General features: G+C 36.6%; 1 protein-coding gene across 2 annotated transcripts in view; it reads left to right on the forward strand.

The window, feature by feature from the left end:
- The window catches only part of KDM7A (lysine demethylase 7A), a 63,503-nt gene that overhangs the window by 11,024 nt on the left and 33,131 nt on the right, over positions 1-19,348 (forward strand). For both annotated transcript variants that reach the window (XM_030959441.1, XM_030959442.1), the window contains exon 2: positions 14,291-14,376. In XM_030959441.1, coding sequence (XP_030815301.1) covers positions 14,291-14,376 — 86 coding nt within the window. The remainder of the gene's footprint in view (positions 1-14,290; positions 14,377-19,348) is intronic.

The following is a 19,348-nucleotide window of genomic DNA, read 5'->3' on the forward strand; positions in this document are numbered from 1 at the left end:
GGCACTTTCACATTATGTTAGTGGAGGTTGTAAAGAAAAGTAAAACATCATTATCACTTTGAAGCCAGAAAAGCAACACCTGTTAAGTGTTATTTATACTCCAAAAAGCCTGGCAGGTATGCAGCATGTCTTTGGCACATTTCAAGTCCTTGCCAGTTCCTGAAATATTTAGAGAAATGGACAGTTCTGCCTTTTAAAAGGAAAACAGATGCATTTGTAGTCCAGGGAATAGACTGCTATATTTCTGTAGGCAGTGTTATTAAATCTGAAGACTAAAAAAAAGTACTAGTATGTCTTAAGACTTGGAAGAGGTTGTGCTGCAATTCATGCTAACTTTATCTATTTATTCACTGATGTCAGGAGCAGGGACCAGAATTTAAGATAATCTTGTCAGTGTCCAAGGGTTTTAACCAGACCCTTGTGCTAGGGTCGTGTTACAATCTGTTCAGGGCCCAAAATTCTTGGATACTTTTCTGTAGAGTAAGAGGTTCTAAGTGGGGGAGATAAAGGGTATCTTTACATAAAAAGTGAGCTGGAGGTGAACATTCCCCTGAGATGTGTGGGCTTGAACTCTAATAACCTGAATAAGCACATCTTGGTTGCAAAAACAAAGTAATTTCTCCCTTCATAACAACTTTTTAGTGCCCATCACTTAGTCAGTTTGGCTTAGACACCAGGGAACGTGGCACAGGCTGGGTGGGAGCACAGGGTGAGCACACTAGGGGTGCTTCTGGAATTTTTGGGTGAGTGGTGAGGTGCTAGCTGAGTGTAGGTACTTCTGAGGTTAGCTTTCTTCTGAATTTTGGTAGGCTTTAGGGACCAGCATCTTTAACTGGATATTGCCCTAACAGCCATACATAGATGAATGATTTCTTCTGTGTTCTTGCAATTTCTTTTTTTTTCCCCTGCTGTTTAGATGGATTTCACATGCTTTCATCTGTGGCCATTAGCATTTGTCCTGTCTGTTACTTTACCCCTTCCATCAGGGCAATTTTCACACATTGGTATTTACACATATTGGTAAGGTCAGAAATTTTCATTCAAAGAATTAATTTTGTGTTTTTCACAATCAGTGAACCATAATGTCTCCTGTAATTTTTACAGGAATGGTAAATCAGTATTCATCTCCAGGGGACCTTTTGCAATAGGCCCTCTGCTTCATATTTAATATTTTTCTTGTGCATTTCTTTGAACATTCGTGTTGGAGTCATGGGAATTTTGCCCACTAGGAAGAAAAGGTATTTTAAGAGATACATATATGCACACTACACATACACTGATACATGGATAAAATAATCTTCTTTTTCCCTATATAAAAGCACTGGAGCTGAGTAGCACAGACTGTGAAGTCAAGGTTACCTCTAAATGTGTGTGTGTCAAATTTAGATTAAAACATGTGGATTTGTGCTTTTGCAAATACTTCAGATTACTCTAAATAGCATATGATAGAGCAAAAATGGTTTTGGTAACCTGGATCTGAACTCATGAGAATTTTAGATTAAAATCAGTGTGTCCAATTATATCCAGAATAAAAATAATGGATGCAGATAGAATTCAGTGCTGATGTAACTCAACCCCCAAACTCTTTTTAGCTTTGTTCTTCACTATTTGAAGTTTCCACATGGTCTGGAAATTACTGTGCTTCATTCATTCCATCTGAAGAGGATTGAACAGTTAGATTTCTGTAGCTAGAATAATGTGTAAAAGTAACTTCTTGATATATTATAGACTGCATGGGTGCAGTTTTGACCAGCATGCCCCTCTGGACCTCTATAAGCAGCTGAGAATCCAATAAAGATCTCTAAATTACAGGCATTATCTAGTTGATTGAAGGAGCTTTTTCTACTTACTGCTCTGCCAGCCAGCCAGTGTAACATCTGATATTTAGACTCATTATCTGTGTATCTGAAACAGTTTGCTTGTATCATAGCTTAAATAGAAGTTAATGTAATCAGATACTCCATCTGCTTTTGAAACGAGCATGGTGAGCTAGAGATGAGCCAGTTTGCTCTCAGATTTCTTCAGAAATGAAGCATCTGTCTCTATTTGCTATTGACTGCAAATCTATTTGCCTTATACAAGTAAGGTATTTCAAAGCTATAGGAGCTATTGTGTAAATTTTTGTGTTGTGATTAGAAGATGCAGAAATTATTCAGTTTAATAAAAATCTTGCTAAAACGTCCCTAGCAATGTCTGAAAAATATTGCAGGCTGGAGGAAGAATTACTCAGTTGAGAAGAAGATTAGTTGAAAAATGTCCTTGATTTTTATTTTTCATTTTTAATTTTTCTTAAAGGAGAGCTATTTAATGAGTTGAATTTCGAAGGCACAGGAAGCTTTATTTCAGGTACAGCTGTAGAGGCTCTGAATGCTACTGTGAGTGTTAAGTTACTTACTAGACAGCTCCAGGAGGTCTTTAAAACCAATCTGGCTAAGGAATTTTTTTACCCAGTTAGGTGGTAAAGTGTTTTTGGTGTAAGGAGCCAATTAAAGGTGTGTAAAGCAGGCTGAAGCCAAGTTTGCTGTTGCTGCAGTCTGTAAAGGAAGCAAACAGACACACAGTAACTCAAGAGTAAGGGATTTGCGGCAATGGAGTTTTAAGGTTGTGGTAATACTGTTTGCTGGTGCTAGAATGTGGGAGACAGAAGAATGTACCTCCTGTGTTGTTAGCAAAAAGTCCTATTTTCCAATCATTCCTGACATCATTTTTCAATTGAAGTGGCACAGTGTAAAAACAATCATAAGTGTCCTAATCAATCCCCTCAGGCCAGGAAGTCATTGTGGGTTTGTTGTTGTTCACCTCCAGATCTTTTTTTATCACTTGAGATACTTGAGAACAAGACAGATCTGATGGCGTCTACTGGCAGTGTTACTCAGGATGTCATAAGCTTTGCAGACTGTGTATTGCATAAAATAACAGTGCTGATAGTACTTGTCAGGCTTCACAATCTTTTTAAACAGCTCATCTTTATTAGGCAACATGATCTTTCTAAACAACTCATCTTTATTAGACAACCGGAATAACCAGCTTGTGCTCTCTCTGTAGGAGTCTGCAGTCCGTGCACTTTGTAGATGAGGAACATTCAACACTTCTAGCTGTTGAGAAGGAGATGGAGCTGCTGAAGACATAGCAAAAATTCCCAAATGGATTAAAAATGCTTAGAGTGCAGATTGCCTAAAAGAGGTGGTTGAACTAACATTAGAGACACTTGTTACATTAAAATGATATAATAAATGGGTTTTTTGTGAGACTTTGATGTAGGTAATTATGGAATTTAGAAACTGCTGAGAGTATGCAAGTCAGTGAGTATGCAAGAACCATTAGTGAGATTTTGTTTTGATCAGGCTCTAAAAAATACAGGTATCTTCCCACTTCAGAGTGGTCCTCATGTGTCTCTCAAACTAGAAGGTGGGAATTTAGCTGAAGGTTTGTCCTTTTGATCCTCTCCTGCTTTATAGAAAACTGTGTTTGATGTGGTTTAGAAATGTAGCTTCCAAACTGTTTGGATTACTTGTTTTATAGTTCCTATTGTACTTCAGTGCATTACTGGAAAGAATGTTTGTTGGCAAATAATATATTGGTAGTGGCATAATGTCATACTCCTGCTGGGTACTTGCCTTTGCTACTGCTGGAACTGGAGCTACAGGTAACTGGTCTCATGGAACTGATTAGACACTTCATCAGAGAAGGATGCCTAAAAGAAGCCAAACTAAGACCATCTTAATGCTGTGCTAAAAAAACCTTGGTTACATATGTCATCTAGAGCCAATGTGTGTGTCTCTTGGACTTGATAATGCCTCTCTTGATGTTTTGCAGGTGTATGGTTGAAGTTGAGGAGGTTTTTCAGGTGTAGGCTGGGATGTTCTCTGCAATCTCGTTGGCAGGGTAGCTGTTAGGCCACAGTAGTTCTGAATCTTAGTGGATAACGAAGTCCCAACAGTAGGCTTGGCCAGGACTAGTGACTTCCACTGCTGGGAGGAGCAGCCCTACTTCCCATACCCTTCTCTCCAGGTTGCATAGTCCTCTTCCCTCTCTCGTGGATTGCCTCTCACAGTTGCCCAACTGTGACTTGATAACAGGCAAAAGACTGGCTAGGTTAGTTTCTGTCAGATCAGTGAATAAAACCAGGTTGCCTTGTAACCAGGCAAGTGTCAGGGCCACTGCAGGGAAGGGGAGTGGGGGTGCATAACCTGCCCTGTTCCAGGAACTGCAAGCCATTGAATCAGTGCAAGCTATGTCATGTAATTTGTTTGTCATTTTGGATTGAACGTCAGTTTCTCTTCATAGGGTGTGTTTTTATAATTCTGTTAATTTCTGTCTTTTTTCTTTCCCTTCCAATGCCCTCTCTCTTTGAGACAAGTAACTAATATGTCTCTTCTGTGTATAAAATGCCCTTGCTTTATCTGATAGGAAACTGCACTGGAAATGGAACTGAAATTCTTGTTTATTGAGTCAAAAGACTTGGTTGGGGTGCAAATAGATCTTAAAACCATATAATATGCAGTGTGTCTTTGAGATGGCTAATGAGAATTGACAGGAGTCTGTGCACAAGTTGGAGCTGAGGAAGATTAGGACAAACACCTGAGAATCTAAAAGTTGAGGCAGGCAAATGAGTGTAGACTGTATATCATTGAATTTTTAAGGTCAGAAAAGACCTCGTGAGATCATTTGAGTCTAACCATTAAACTACCACTGTCATGTTCCCCACTAATCCATGTCCCCAGGCACCACATCCACACATTTTTTGAACACCAAGAGATGGTGATTCCATATATATATATTTACACATGTAATTAATAATCAGGGACATGAAATAAGCCACTTTAATTTGCTGTGTTAAAGTTGCCGTAGTTGCTTTGTTCCTGAATGAGTGAACATTTAATTAACTTGTATACTGATTTCCCTTTTCCACCCTTTTGTTATCTCTGTAGAGCTTAGGATATTTCTTCCTTGTTTCTACTGGGGAAATAATGGTAGTAGTTTTGGTAGTAGTTTGTTCTTTGGTAGAATGCAGCCACACAGAGGTGCTCAGCTGTCTGTTTCAAGAGGCTGGGTATGGAGGCTGCTTTAAATGGTTGAAGATTTTGTAGTGTGGTTGGTTTTTTGTTTTATAGAATTCAGACAAGAGTGTTAGTTTTGCCTTTAAACCCTCTGATTTGAAAGTATTATTTTAAAGTACCTTATTTTTGCTTATTGTAAGTTCAGGATTTTTTTTTTAATTAAGCACAGCTAGAATAACCCTGTCTAGGAATTGAAATAAGGCAAATTACCTAAATAAGATGTAGTTATGTGTCAGGGCGGTTTACTAGGTTCTGTTTTATCTTAGGGGGGAAGACTTGGAGTCTGGAGGAGGAGATAAAAATATATCATTGAAGAACATCCTTAATGGCCTAGAAAACCTTTGTCATTAGTGTATACAGAAGCAGTTATTCTCTCTTTTTCTTTTCCCTCTCAAAGCCCTCTCTCTCTAAACCAAATAACTAATATGTGTTTTCTTCTGTTCATAGTACCTAATACTGCTTTTACAGACTGTGCATTATAACCAGAACTGAAATTCATGCAGGCTGTGGTCAGATAAATTGGGACTTCAGTGTTCCTAGAATGAATTGAAATCCAATGTTAATCCTTTTTCCTGCATCGGTTGTGGGAAGGACAGGATAGTTCTCATTTATTTCAACAGGCTTCATGCAGTTGCAACTTCACTAAGACACAGTGCCTGAAGTCAGATTGGACTATTGTTCCTTTTTCTCTTTGGTGTGTCAGTCTGGCCATGCTGGGAAAATGAATGGAGAAAGAGGATTCTGAACTGCTGTAGAGAATCTTGCTGAATTCCTGAGCAGTGTGCTTTGCTTCGTACAGATTACTGGTTTTAAAGTGCTAAAAAATTTCTTCGTGTCAGATCAATGTATATTTTTTCTTACTTTCAGATGAATCTTGTGTCATGATTCATTGCTGATATCATCTTTGTTTCTGTCAATAGTTTCACATTAAAATAAGGCCTTCAGATATCACAGCTGGTTTTAAAATGTCTTTTTTTTCCCTGCTCTCTGATAAGTTGTTTAGTTTTGAGGTCTGCTGTAGTTTTCTTAAATGATATTTCTTTGATTGTCTTGAGGCAGCTTATTTTGCCGAAATCTACACTAGAATACTGAGGTTCCTTCAGACCTTCATTTCGGTAAAACAGTCTTTTTAAAAGGATCCAAACAGAATTAATTGTAAATACTGTTTTAAAGTAGCTTGATGCAATCAGTCTGGTTGGGAAGAATAAGTAAAAATCTCATTTGAAATAGGAAGGATGAAGAATTTGCTATATGCTTAATAGACAATACTAAACAGAAGGAGTACATCAAAAGTACTTCAGTAATGTTAACTTGGCTCTAGCAGGAAATTGTCATTAGTAAAAGTAACTTCTCATAAAGCTGCTGCACATAATACATGATGGTGGCTGCCATTATGGATTAACCTGGACTCTGTGTCTCTTCCCAGAAGTCATACATTGTAGTGAAAAGATTGTTTGACTTCAGTGTATATTTTTGCACATAAAACTGTTTGGATTTTCTGAGCATGTAATTATTTGACTTCAGTTTGGATGGTCATTTGACTTCATTTTGTTTAAATTCCTAATTGTTACATGAAATGCTTGTGGAAAATCAGCTTTCCACACAATCTTTTCACCAATGATTAGAAATAAGAACATGTTGATTATGCCAAATATTCTGTTGTCAAAGTATTTTCTAAGAGTAATAACTCTCTTACCTTAATTCTAGCAATTTCAAGAAATTGAACTTACTGTACTTAAAAACAGATCTTGGAAAAAAACAGTGTTGAGTTTCAAAACCATACCAGTTTGTTTTCAGACTGGACTGGAATTGTGGAATGGAAGAGTCAGTTTACAAATTATGTACATCACTGTTTTTTCCTGAGATTTGAGGTAACATGATGATTATGTAGATTATGTGGCTACTTTCTCAATGCAGGTAGAAGGTTTGTTGTATTTATAACTGAATCTATTTCATTATGTCACTTGATAGCTTTGTTCCATCGACCATAATTTTCCTATTAGGATTCTACATTTCAGAATCTGTTCTTTAGAATTAAGCTTTTGTTGACAAGGTATCATATACTGATTTTATTTATTTTAACCTCTGTGCTTTGAGGGAGTGAAAAGCACTGTTTCTTGAGAAATAATTATGTATAATGATTTTCTTTCTCCATAGAAAAATGTGCAAGAGTATTGCCATTTAAAGTGTTTTCTGAAAGGACAGCACTAGCATCACTATCAGACTTGAAGTTTTATTTCAGAAGGTGCAGGAAGTCTGAACCTTTGGAAAGTCCTTTGGAATTCAAAATAGATCGTGTACCTGTCTGCATGTTTGTGTTACTGCAATACCTCATTTCAGAGAAATATTACATAATTTAAAAGCAGTAGAGTTGAATTACATTAGGGAAGTCTAAACCTATGTAATGAACATTAACATTTTTAATGTGCAATTTGATGGTTCATCATAAGCAGACCAAGGCCTCTTAGTACTTTGGAAGTATCAGAACAGATGTGTCTGAGCAGTCAAAGGTCAGAGGCTTTTTGCATATTATGGCATGCAGCATTGTTTTTCTTGGGATTCTTATCTGTGTTGAAGGATGATGCAATATTTAATAAGTTAGTATATTTTTAGGTATTTTGAGAGTTGGCCTTACATGTCATTTTTCTGTAGTTAAGAACTTTGGTGGAATGTGTGTGAGTGAATGTGTACAAAAACTAGGTAAGCTGTAGGGCAACATGCGCATATTCTATACAGATCTTAAAACATTGTGGGTTGTTTGTTTGGTTTTGTTGGTTTTGTTTTGTTTTTGTTTTTATTTTTTCCTGGAGAAAATGGGTAACTTAGAGGAAGTTTTCTACAGATAGAAAAACAGAATAACTGCTATTTTATAAACAATTTCAAAGTGCAGTTTTGCATGTTCTTTGTGTTGTGTCTGGTATCAGTTGCTCCCTTTTAAAAGGAATTTTGTTTTGCAAAGTGAATATGGCAAAAGCAAAACCTCAAATATTTTTATGTGGAGTGTTTTTGTTTTTTGTTTTTGTAATTTAAAGCAGTAATTGAGTATCTAGTGTATAGAAGTTTGTAATTTTCAAATTATTTAATTTCTGAAGTAAATCCTTGTAAGTTTATTGTGATCCCAAAACTGTTACCATGCTTATCATGGTAAGATGAAGAGAAAATGGAAAGAAACACCAACTTTCTCATGTTGCTTTGTGGCTTCTTTTGGTCTGTTTTGTTTTCTTTGGTGTAACTGCATGCATTTCAAAGAGTGGGGCTGGAGGGGACATCTATCTAGCCTAAGGTCCAGGTTTTAAAAGTTCACAACATTTATTTTAAGTTCTAAACTCTTTTTCAAATAAACTTCATTTTTTCATCTGTTCTTGTGCTATGGGATGGTATGGAGTCTGTCCATAGTATTGTCACACCGACTTTGTCTTTCTCTTCCTAATTAAGCATTTTAATATTGTCCCATAACAAGTGGCAGATGTGGCTGCTTGTGTCAGTGACATCTTTAGTGCTTCCATTGTTTTAACCTGTAAATACTGCCTTGGCATCCTTTTCCCACTTGGAAAGCATAGGCTTAAGTTAAATGACTAACCAGAATTCCTTAAAATCTGCCAGACAGACTTCCTACCCTATATTTTTATTTGCATTCTTGGAATGGAGTAGGAGAAGCTAATGTTTGCATAACTTGCAAGCTCACTAACTAATTTTGACAATAATTAGAATAGGTTTCTTTGGTTTTTTGTGCTCAAACAGATTAGGACTGAAAGTAGCAAGTGCAGACCTTGTTACAGGTAAAATGAGAAGTTTGCTGTAATGCTCAGTATATAATAGAAATAGCTCTCATCCTTAGTGATTTGAAATTGAGTATTAAAGCTTGATAGTAAAAGGTATATTAACAGCATAAGATTGTAAAAATGATTGTTGAACAATAAGGAGATGACTGTTTAGCAAAGAGAAAGAAGAGAGGAAGTAACAGAATATTTTCTTTCATGCGTCTACATTGTTGTATATTTGTTAAGTAACTGCATATAAGTGAAACGTGTATAATTTTATTTTCTATTTATGGAATCTTACTGTCAAAGTTTCTAAAACCTGTCTGAAAAAGTGAGTTGAGTGGCAGTTTTTTCCTTTTGGATCAGCTTAGTGAACTGATGTGTCATGTGGCTGCCTGATGGTTTAGATCTGGTGAGAGAAACAATGGAAGCCCATGGTCAGGCAGTTTGGAGGAAGGAGGGTGGGACCTTTTTGCAGCAGCACCAGCTATATTCACTTTAATGGAGTGAGAAACTGTACCCTGCAGTAGTGGCTTTGGTTTTGGGACAATTAAGGCTGTCCTGTTACTAATGAATCTTTGCTGCCTCCAGCGTTGCCTTGGTCCTGTCCTCATCGCTGTTAAGACCCAGCAGAGACTCTGTATCTCTATATCTTGGCTGCTCTGTGGATGACTGGAAATTGAAAAAGGATTTTGGCCATCTGCTCTGTCAGATAATAGGAAACATGCCTATACCCTAGTAATTGTCTATAGCCCTGTGTTCTTGGTAACAGGAACATGCTTTAATACCCCTAGTATTTTATCCACTCTTCTTTTTTGTTCTTTTCTCTTTTTTTCCTACTGGCTGTCAAGACCTGTGCTTTTCCCCTGCTTTTCCGGATAAAGCCTGGAGTGCTCACTGAGGTACATCAGGGAGAGGTTGTGGGTGCTGATGCAAAGGACAAGAAGGATGTGCTGAGTTCTTGCTCAGAATGAGAAAGGATGGTACAGAAAGAAGAAGGTTGTCCCCAGTGTTTATTCATGGAGAATATAAAGGGATCTTGCAAAATGTAATTTAGACACTGGCAAACCAAGAGATCTTGGGGCCTGAACTGCATGTGTCCCTATAAGTAAAAAACTTTAAAAAGAATGGCTTATTTTTCAGCTGTAAATCAACATCTAATTGTAAAATAATATCTATCCAACAATGTCCATTGAAGTAATATTGGACATGCTGTGATGGCTTGCCCTGTTCCCTCATCTGCTAGGTGAAGCTTAGTAGGTGCAAAGTATGGTGCTGGTGTGGAGAGGAGTGGAAGCTGTTGTGGGAGACTTCCTAAAAAGTCCAAGTGCATCTAGAAAGATGAGCCTGTTTAACTGATTTGCACATGCTGCTGAAAGGTGGAAAAGGACCTTGTGGAATTGAATCAGTAGGGGAGGAAGCAGAAGAAGCTCTTCAAGAGGATGATGTCCCATGTACAATCCAGCTTCTTGACAAATTAGCTCTTTTTCTGTTGAAGGTGATTCCTCTGTTTTCTGCTGTCCTTTTATTAGATCATGGATAATTACTTGCATCTCTCAATTTTCAAGATTTTATTCTCAGTGTGCCTCATATACAGAAGTCTTGGAATATTCCTAGTAAGAATATCTTCCTGGTTTAATCTAGGAATTAAACTAGGAAAATGGGCATCCACACTTTGCTCATTTCTTGACTTTTGTCAAGTCAAGAAATGCCTTGTGTAATTGCATGGGTTTTTTTTATGTAAGCATTCTCTTTTACACTGGGAATTTTGTATAATGGTAGGGTACATATACTATTTGTTTTAATAAATTAGTTTTTTAAGTAGTCATATACCCTTAAGAAGACTGAAAATGAGGCTTTTGATCAAGAGTGCTTTGGATTTTTTTCTTAAATCAGGATTCTTTCAGTCATACTAGCATAGGCAGGTAAGCCATCTCTAAAAATTATTTGGTTGTGCTTGATAATATCAGAAGCAGGGAAGAGAAAAGCCAGGCTGGCTTGAGAGCAAGCAGGTATTAGATGCAGAAGGTGCAGCAGCCTGTGTGGTGACTGACATGGATCCAATATTTATTCACACTGTGCTGCTGCAGGGGAGACGTGCCAGGTGCCTTGGGTGGCTCACAATGTACAGCCATGCAGTCTGCAGGGATGAAACTTCCTGTAACTGTCCTGGACTTCTGTAAACTCCTTGTACAAGACATTCCAGCATAATTGTGAAATGGTTGTTTAATCTGTCCTTTCGAATTATCAGTACCTATCGCTTAAAGTCTAAATTAATAACAATACTGAAGAAGAGAACAGCCTCTGCTGGACTTTCCCCTGCACTGTGAAAGAAGCCTTATTTGCCCTTCATTGAAAAGCAGGGGTCTACTGGTACTTGTCAGATGTTGGAGTCCTCTTCTGATTGTTTTTGATTTACACTTGCTGCTTTTACATAGCTACAAATGTAATGATCAAGTGGAAAGCTGAGGCTAAATCAAAAGCATGCACAGGCACCTTCTAGAGAGACTTAAGTTGGGAGAATGGGTTCATCAAACTTACAATAGCAGAGGATTTCTTCAGATGCCAGGGGTGGGTGTGTTCTAGTGTGTGAAAAAACTTTCCACTTCCCAAATCTTCTACTACCTCTTGTTGACCATCCCTTGATGCTAGATACCATGGGAAGTTTGGAGTGTCTGACCACTCTGAGTCTGATGTAATGGAATGTATTTTTAACTAACTTTTTTCTACCTTGCTATTCCTTCTAGAGCATTGCAAGTGAAATTGGGCCTGGTTAACCTTTTCACCTTCATGAACAGAATAAAAGGTGTATTTTTGAGTAATCTTGTATGGCTGGTTTTTTTTTATTATTAATTTATTGTATTTTATTGTTTAACACGGTAAGCTTTCCACTATTCCTGAGGATTAGTCTGTGACCTCCCTGTAGGAGATGAGCAATTCAGAAGCTAGGTAATATATACTCAAGACATTTCAACCCAAATGGATTGGGTTGATTGCAAGGTGAAGGGTAATAATATTTCATACAAGAAAACATCAGTAGATTGGGAGTTGCAGTGTTTGAGTATGTTAATGTTTTCCAGGCTCTCTGCTACCTCTTGGTGACCTTGTTTTGATGTGTGAGCTCTGAAGTTGCATTTGCCACCGTAATTGATTGCTTGCTAGTAGCCAGAGTGATTAATGTCAAATTCATCTGTGTATGTTGGAGAAAGGGACACGGGGAAGTGACTTGTAATGGTGCTGTGTGTGATTGATGTGCTCTGTGGCATCCTTGGCAGTGCTTGTTCCTGCAGGTGCTGGCACCTCGCTTGCCCTTTGCTTCAGTCAGGCATCTGCTGCTGGATTCGCTTCCATGATCTCCACTTAGTGTTTTGTGTTTCCAGTGCTGAGTTTATGGGATAAATAGACTGAAGATGTTTGCTTCCCTTATTGAATGGTTATTCCAGACATTATAATACCATTCCTGTCTCTGTGCACAAAATCCCATGTACCTTCATGAAAGGTTATGGAGTTAATCATTAGTACTAAGCCTGAAAATAAAGCAGAAATTCTGTTATCTATAACATTTGATAAGAGACAATAGAATTAAGATTCTTAAACAGAATAGGACAAATAGTTGTCAAAGCTATTTTTATGATATTTTTATGCAAATTTCTTACTGTTAGCAAGATAATCTGATTGGAATGATGATGAATGTATCAGATAAACACCAAGAAAAAGGGAAGGGAATAAATGAAGTGCAAACTTGATCAAGATACAGTTCAACATAAATATCTTTAGCTGTTCAAAAATTAGAAATTCACCTAAAATAATGAGATTCCTAAAGATGTATAAAAACAGCCTTCTGATTTGGGGCTTTTAGAATGTACATTTTAAAACAATTTTCTTATAATGCATAGGATTATGAGTCATTCATCTATTCTATAAAAAGAGAGAGAGCACAAGCAGAAGGAAATGGGACATGCATTTTTAAAGACTGCTTCTGCCTTCCTTTTTGTTTATATGTCAGCTGAATTTTCATGTAACAATGATTCTTGTAGCTGTGGTCTTAAAGCAGATGCTAAATATTGCAAGAGTTGCAATGAACTATGGCAGCTGAATTTTGTATTTAGATTTTAAAATAGTATGCATATAAAAAAAGCAAAATAATTTCTGGATTTCATGTGGTATGTAGGGAATGGGGAAGTAGCTGAATGTTTAGGGGGAACTCAGAATGCACTTCCCATTGATGGTTACATGGGAGATGCCTTTGAGTTTCAGATTGGATTTGCTCATTGTGCTTTCAGTGCTAGACTGTTTCTTGTATTGTTTTGGCAGCATGTACTGACACTTGCTGGAGCGTGTCAGCATTTTGGCACAAGGCTGCTGAGGAAAAGACTTTGTGTAGCTGGATCATTTCAGAGCTTCAGTGTATAAGCACTCATTACAGTTGGTATGGAATGGGTTACGTGACTGGGGCACTGTTCCAGTTCTTGTGTTACTAGAGTGCATTGAGTGTACATACCTCATTTTGGCGTAAATGTTCAGGGTTGTGCTCTGGTTTTTTGTATTAACTGTAAAGTCAGCAGTTTTGTAAGTGTCAGTGAACTTTTCAGAGAATGAAGAACTCTGCCAGGATTCAGACCAGCAAGCAGGGATTACTTGTTTTTTTTTCTTAAGAACTTTGTGCAAAAGCACATGCCCTCCAATTAACCTCTAGTGTTTCAACTTCTAACAAAATGTAGTTAATTGACTGTAACGTTGTGTTGTTTAGGTATCAGCAGAGTAGATGCTTTGTCATGACTTGTAAGAATTTTGCTTTTAATCACATCTTGACTGTTTTATCTGGAAAAAATACGCACTGAGAAAACATTACATCTCTCAAGCACTCTTTAAAATACTTGTTGCTATTTTAAACCAAAACCAGTTCTTCTAAGTTATTTATGTGGTCACTCGTGTAGTTTATGAATCCAGTTCTATTGTAAAGATTTCAAGAATAATGTGAAAGTATTCTTCGTTAATTTGTCTTAGGAGGTAGGAGTCAGTTACATGATTTTTGCAGAAAGAAAAAGAAAGGCAAGGAAAAGATCCATTATATCTTCTATAATTTAACAGCACATAAACCTCAGTTGTTTTTTTTTTTAACTCATAGCTTCTGTGAAGAAAATTGCTTGAATGATTTTGTAAAAACTGTTTCCTGTAATTGGGATCAAGGTTTTTGGTGGTAATGGTGTATGTATTGTGGATTTGCTCATTTCTAAAGGAATTTGATTTTTGTTTCCTATTTATGATTTTTTAAATGGCATTCTGTGTTCAGTGATAAATTATTACTCCAAATTTATGTGGCAGCCCAGTAGTGGAGATAATCTGGTATCTCATTATAATTTTGTAGAGTAAGCACATTTTAATAAAAAACTAAGATTTAATTATTTTTTAGCTTGAAAAGTAAACCCTGTGTGCATTCTCATTAACATGTAAAAAATATTATTCCAGCTGCGTTGGGGTAGAGGAGCACCATGCTGTTGATATTGATCTATACCATTGTCCCAACTGTGCAATTCTCCATGGACCTTCTCTAAGTAAGTATGGGTTATTCAAATTTCATCTTACACCTTCAGATTGTTTTCTTCCCATATACAACTGCAAAAGACTGTTCAGAAGAATATTCAAGATGAGTTTGATTATTTAGAAGGCACTGGTTCTACATGACTAACTCTGAGCTGATTAAAAACCTGCAAAACAAACAAACCATCTTGAAATGTTCCCTGATGTGGAGATGCAGATAGAATATAATATAAGGCAAAACTATAGATTGGAGAAATCAAAGTGCACAGGGTAAGTAGAAAGCAATCTGGACTTGGCAGAAAGTGAGAAAATGAAAATCAGGGAATCATAATTAAAAAAAAAATACAAAAGATGGTTTCAAAGGTCCTGTATTTTACTTATCCAAGTTCTGATAAGTACCTAGGAAGGCAACTTTGAAAAAAATGTACAAGTTAGGTGTCTTTCCTTTCTTCATGGTTGTAGGTTATATGCTACAATAGTCAAACACAACTTTTTAACAGTGACAGCAGAATATGAACATCCTGTGAATGGTGTTTGTTTGTGCTTTTTTGTTGTTTGTTTTTGATTTTATTGTTTTCCCCCATTTATGTCCTTAAAAGTTACACAGTTCCAAATCCTAGGTTTCTGATTTATAAACAAGGTTCCACGAGGGTCAAAATGAGTTGCCAGAAGAGTCTGAAACAGAGTAACAAGAGACATCTCTTGGGTTCTACTTCCAGTAGATAAATTTGCTGTAGAGATCTGCAGTGGAAAAATGGAACAGATTTTCTTTTGCTAACTACTGAAAGGATACTGCTTTATCCAACTCTTCTAGATTTTCCTCCCTGTCTCCCCTTCTCAAATGGAAACAGGGTTGTAAAAAATATTAGAAAAAAAAAAGAAAAACAATTCACTTTTCCAACCATGAATTAAATTTCTGTGTTCAGACCTGAAAAGTATTTATAAGCAATGTGTTATCACCCTCCAAGCACTGAGCCATGGTCATCTGTGTTTTCTAATGCGGGTTTATTTGTGGGTTTTATTGTTTGTTGTGGTTTTGTTTTGGCTTTTTTTTTTGTTCATTTGTTTTTGTTTATATGGAGATTTTTTGGTTGTTTTTTGGTTTTGTTTGGTTTTCCCCTTGAAGACACCATGTAATGTTTTATAGTTAATGCTGACTTAAATAATATTTTGAAATCTGAATTTACTTTACATTTAAAAATAAGCTTAAAACCACCCTCAGTGATAGTTTTGTGGAGGATGAACAAATTGATTAAGCATCAACAGCTGATATAATTAAGACATGTTGCATGATATGTATCTTGTATAATATATGAGTTCATGGTCTGTCAGCTAAAAGGTGAGATAAATGCTGGTTCATGTGCTTGTAGTTTTGAGTACTCCAGTGGTCATTTTTGGTTCAAAATTTGCATGTTTGTCTTATAAATCAGAATACAAACAACAGCTATTTTTTTCCTTAACTTCTGTCTCTTTTATTTGTTTTTTTTCTGTGGAATACAGGGACTAGGATGAGGAGTAGACAAGAGATAATATCAGACTTTTCAAAATAATAAACTAGCAAATTTGAAACTTTTTTTCTTTATTAGTGAGAACTAGTCTGCCTCATCCTGATGCCTGTAAATAACCTTTCCTGTAATGTAAGTGCTGTCTCACCTGCAGCAATTAGACAGTGAGATAAGAGGGATTTTTGTTTTGGAAGTCTTTTCAAAAAGACAAGAATCTGTGGTAAAAATTATCCTTGTTATTTCATATTGCCTCAAGTGTGTAGATCATCTAGATTTAGTAGGAACTTCAGACATGTCAGTTACCAACCCAGACAGAGGTGATATAATTAAATATGTCTTCACATTGAATTTCATTAATTGTTCTCAGCTGTCAGAATCAAATGTGTGGTAGTTTGTGGTTTGGGCCCTACTTCCTTCAGTTTTTAAAGAGACTGATAATGTCTCATGACTTCAGGTAATGCAGAAATGTTCCAGAGTACTTCAGTCGTATGAAATTATGTATATAAGTAAAAGAAAAAGCATTTTCATTTACAGCATCATATTCTAAAATCACTTTCCCAAAGAGCTTTAAGAGACAAAAATTCCGCTGTTGAAGAGGGCAAGTATACCTGTGGTTTTAACAGAATATGTAATCAAATGAGGTAGTGCAATAAATTTATTTAAAATATACAAGAAACACATACTTTACAGTAGAAATAGGTGGTTACTTTCAGTATCCTACAAAATTAATTGTGTAAAAGTTCCAGTAATGAAAAGAAAGCTACTGCATAGTTAGATGGAAAGACAAAATTAACAAATCAATTTCTCCATGTATTTAAGAAAAAAATCATCTTCATTATTTGAAAGAACAATTTTACAAGACCTTTAGCAAGCAGCCATGTGTAGAAAATGCTAAACAATGAATCCTAAAATCTTAAGTAATTTAAAAAGAGAAAATTCTTTTAAAAATAGTAATATATGGTGGAGAGGTTTTTTTTAGATTATTTGATTTAGAGTATTCATATTCATTTTGTTAGTTTCAAAGTTTTCTCAGTGATTCTCAAGTCTAAAAATGCTCTATTTGCCTAAATGCTGTGAGTCAGCTGTGTCACCAGCTTGTGGTGTCCAGAGCTTTGAGAAAGCCCAACGTTCAGTAAGTGCTAATAAGACTGTAGCTGTCAGGACATCACTTTCTTTATCTGGTTTTGCCTTCTCAGTTCTGTAACTACCCTCCAACCAGTAACTTCTTGTTTGTGATATTCATGCCTGTGCTTGGTCTGAGCTGAGAATGGGATGTTGGACCAGGCCTTAGCAGGATGTGCTGTGATTTACTGCCTGCTCCTTAAAATCTTGCAGTCTTCCTGTGCCAACATTTCTCTTGCCTTTTTGGCCACTGGGACTCTCCAGTACCCCTTCCCGGACCTGGAGGCCTCATGGTACATGTGTACACCTCTTGATGGTCTCCATTTGAAGTGTAGCAGGTGGTGATCTCTGTGGAAAGCAGTCCAGTAGTGGGAGAAGGCAGGGAGGAGTGTTTGCCTAAGTAGAGTTATTGGCCCATTGTTTTGAGTGTAGGAGGGATGTAATTTAAAAAAAAGGAAAAGTAATCTTACCACTTAATTTTAATGAAAACTTCCAGCACACTCTTCTTTTTCTCACCTCCCTGCAACTGTCTTGTGCAGCTCTCAGTGTTATCACAGCAGGTTTTACCTCAATTTTTATAAGCACCAAGGGTGAACACTGGCATCTTCCATAATTTGAACATTAGGATCCATTCAGTTTAAATGTTTTTATTTTGCAGTTGTTTCTGTAATGTCTTAAGGGGTTAAAAAACTCTAGAATGAAGGGATAGGTAAGCAGAGAAAGTTTTCATTAATGTTTCCTCTTCAGTGTCCTCTTATGAAAGGATGATGTACTTTGCCAAGTACAAGCAAAAGAATGATTTTATTTTCTGATTTGTAATTGTTGGAAAGACAGACTTTAAAAAGTGTGTCTGTGCTATAAAATCTCTTAAGCAGCTGTATCGTCTTACAATTTTAATGAGCTGTTGTAACAGCAGTGAATTTATGGGAAACTACTCTGTTGAAAATTAGTATTAGCCACTAATTTCTTGCATTATTATTTATGACTGAGAAAATAGCTTTGAAAACTTAATAAACCTGTCTTCATTATTTATGAAGTTTTACAGTATTTGGATAGTTGGCTCATTAAGCAGCACTGGTTTTCAGGTTAGCAAAGATCTGTAAATGTCAGTTTATTCTCTTAAAATTCATCTAAAGGGTTTATGTTGTCATGTCTGTGGGAAACAGCACACCAATAGGAATTATTCCCTCTTATGTGTAATGGCTATATATGTCCATTATTTCTGTGTAACCAAATGTTTTATCTGGAGAAGCAGCAAGTTTTTTTTTCTTTTTTAGAAACTATTTTCCCCTTCCTGATACATCCTCAGCTTCCTATTACAGTGAGCTGTTTTCAGTGTTGCTAGTGCTTTTTACATTTTGGGTGCATCATGACTTAGTGAATTTAAGAATGAACTCTGCCATGAAGTTAAAATTTGTATTAATGCAGTGGTTTTGCTGGATGTTGTATTTCAGGCTGTTTGGCAGACAACGGTAAAACACTCTTTGTGTTGACAAATAACCTTGGCTTTTTCCTCTTCTGAATTTCCGGAGCATATGCAACTAAATTTCTGTTTAATATTAGTGGTTAAATTATAGATCTGGTGTCAGTAAATCTTCTTGGGGCAGTCTTCCAGTAGCAGCTGTATAGCTGTGGAGTAGAGTTTGGCTTTTGTAGGAAAAACTGAAATGCAGCCTTAAATTATGGGACCCTTTTTGTGTTCCTTAGTACAGTAAGTGATAAAGGTAGGAAGTTCAGCACTCTTGGAGGTTGTTTCCCAAATGGTGAGATGGTGGTCCCTTTTGCAGAGGCACCTCTTGATGATTTAATAGGGCTTCTCAGCCTGTTGAGAGTTTGAGGATGAGAAATAGAGGTTTATTTGTACAGGGGGGAAATGCTCCAAAGAGCAGTTTACTAAAAAACAGATGATAGAACCAAGGGCTTCTGTTCAAGGCTGTAAGCTTGTGCTCTTTAGAAATGGAGATGAAAAATGAGTGGTTGAGGAAGCCAAATCAATGAAATAACCATTATTAAATGATTTGTTATGAAATTATGAAAATTGGAAGAGAGGCAGTTGAGTTAACCACAATATCATAAGTCACTTTGTCCTCTCCTTCACTCAAGGTCAAAAAATTCAAATGGGGAGGGTACATACAGCTTACTATGTTTTATGGAACAACTTTCCAATATGTAAAGGGGGCTTGTAAGAAATAAGATGACTTTTTACTGAGGTCTTTAGTGACAGGACAATGGGTGATGGCTTTAAGCTGAAAGAGAGTAGATTTAGATTAAAGGAGATATTCTTTACTATGAGATTGGTGAAACACTGGCCTGAGTTGCTCAGAGAAGTGGTGGATGTCTCATCTTGGAAGTGTTCAAG

Source organism: Camarhynchus parvulus, chromosome 1A, assembly GCF_901933205.1.
Source record: "Camarhynchus parvulus chromosome 1A, STF_HiC, whole genome shotgun sequence".
In the NCBI taxonomy this organism is placed as follows: domain Eukaryota; kingdom Metazoa; phylum Chordata; class Aves; order Passeriformes; family Thraupidae; genus Camarhynchus; species Camarhynchus parvulus.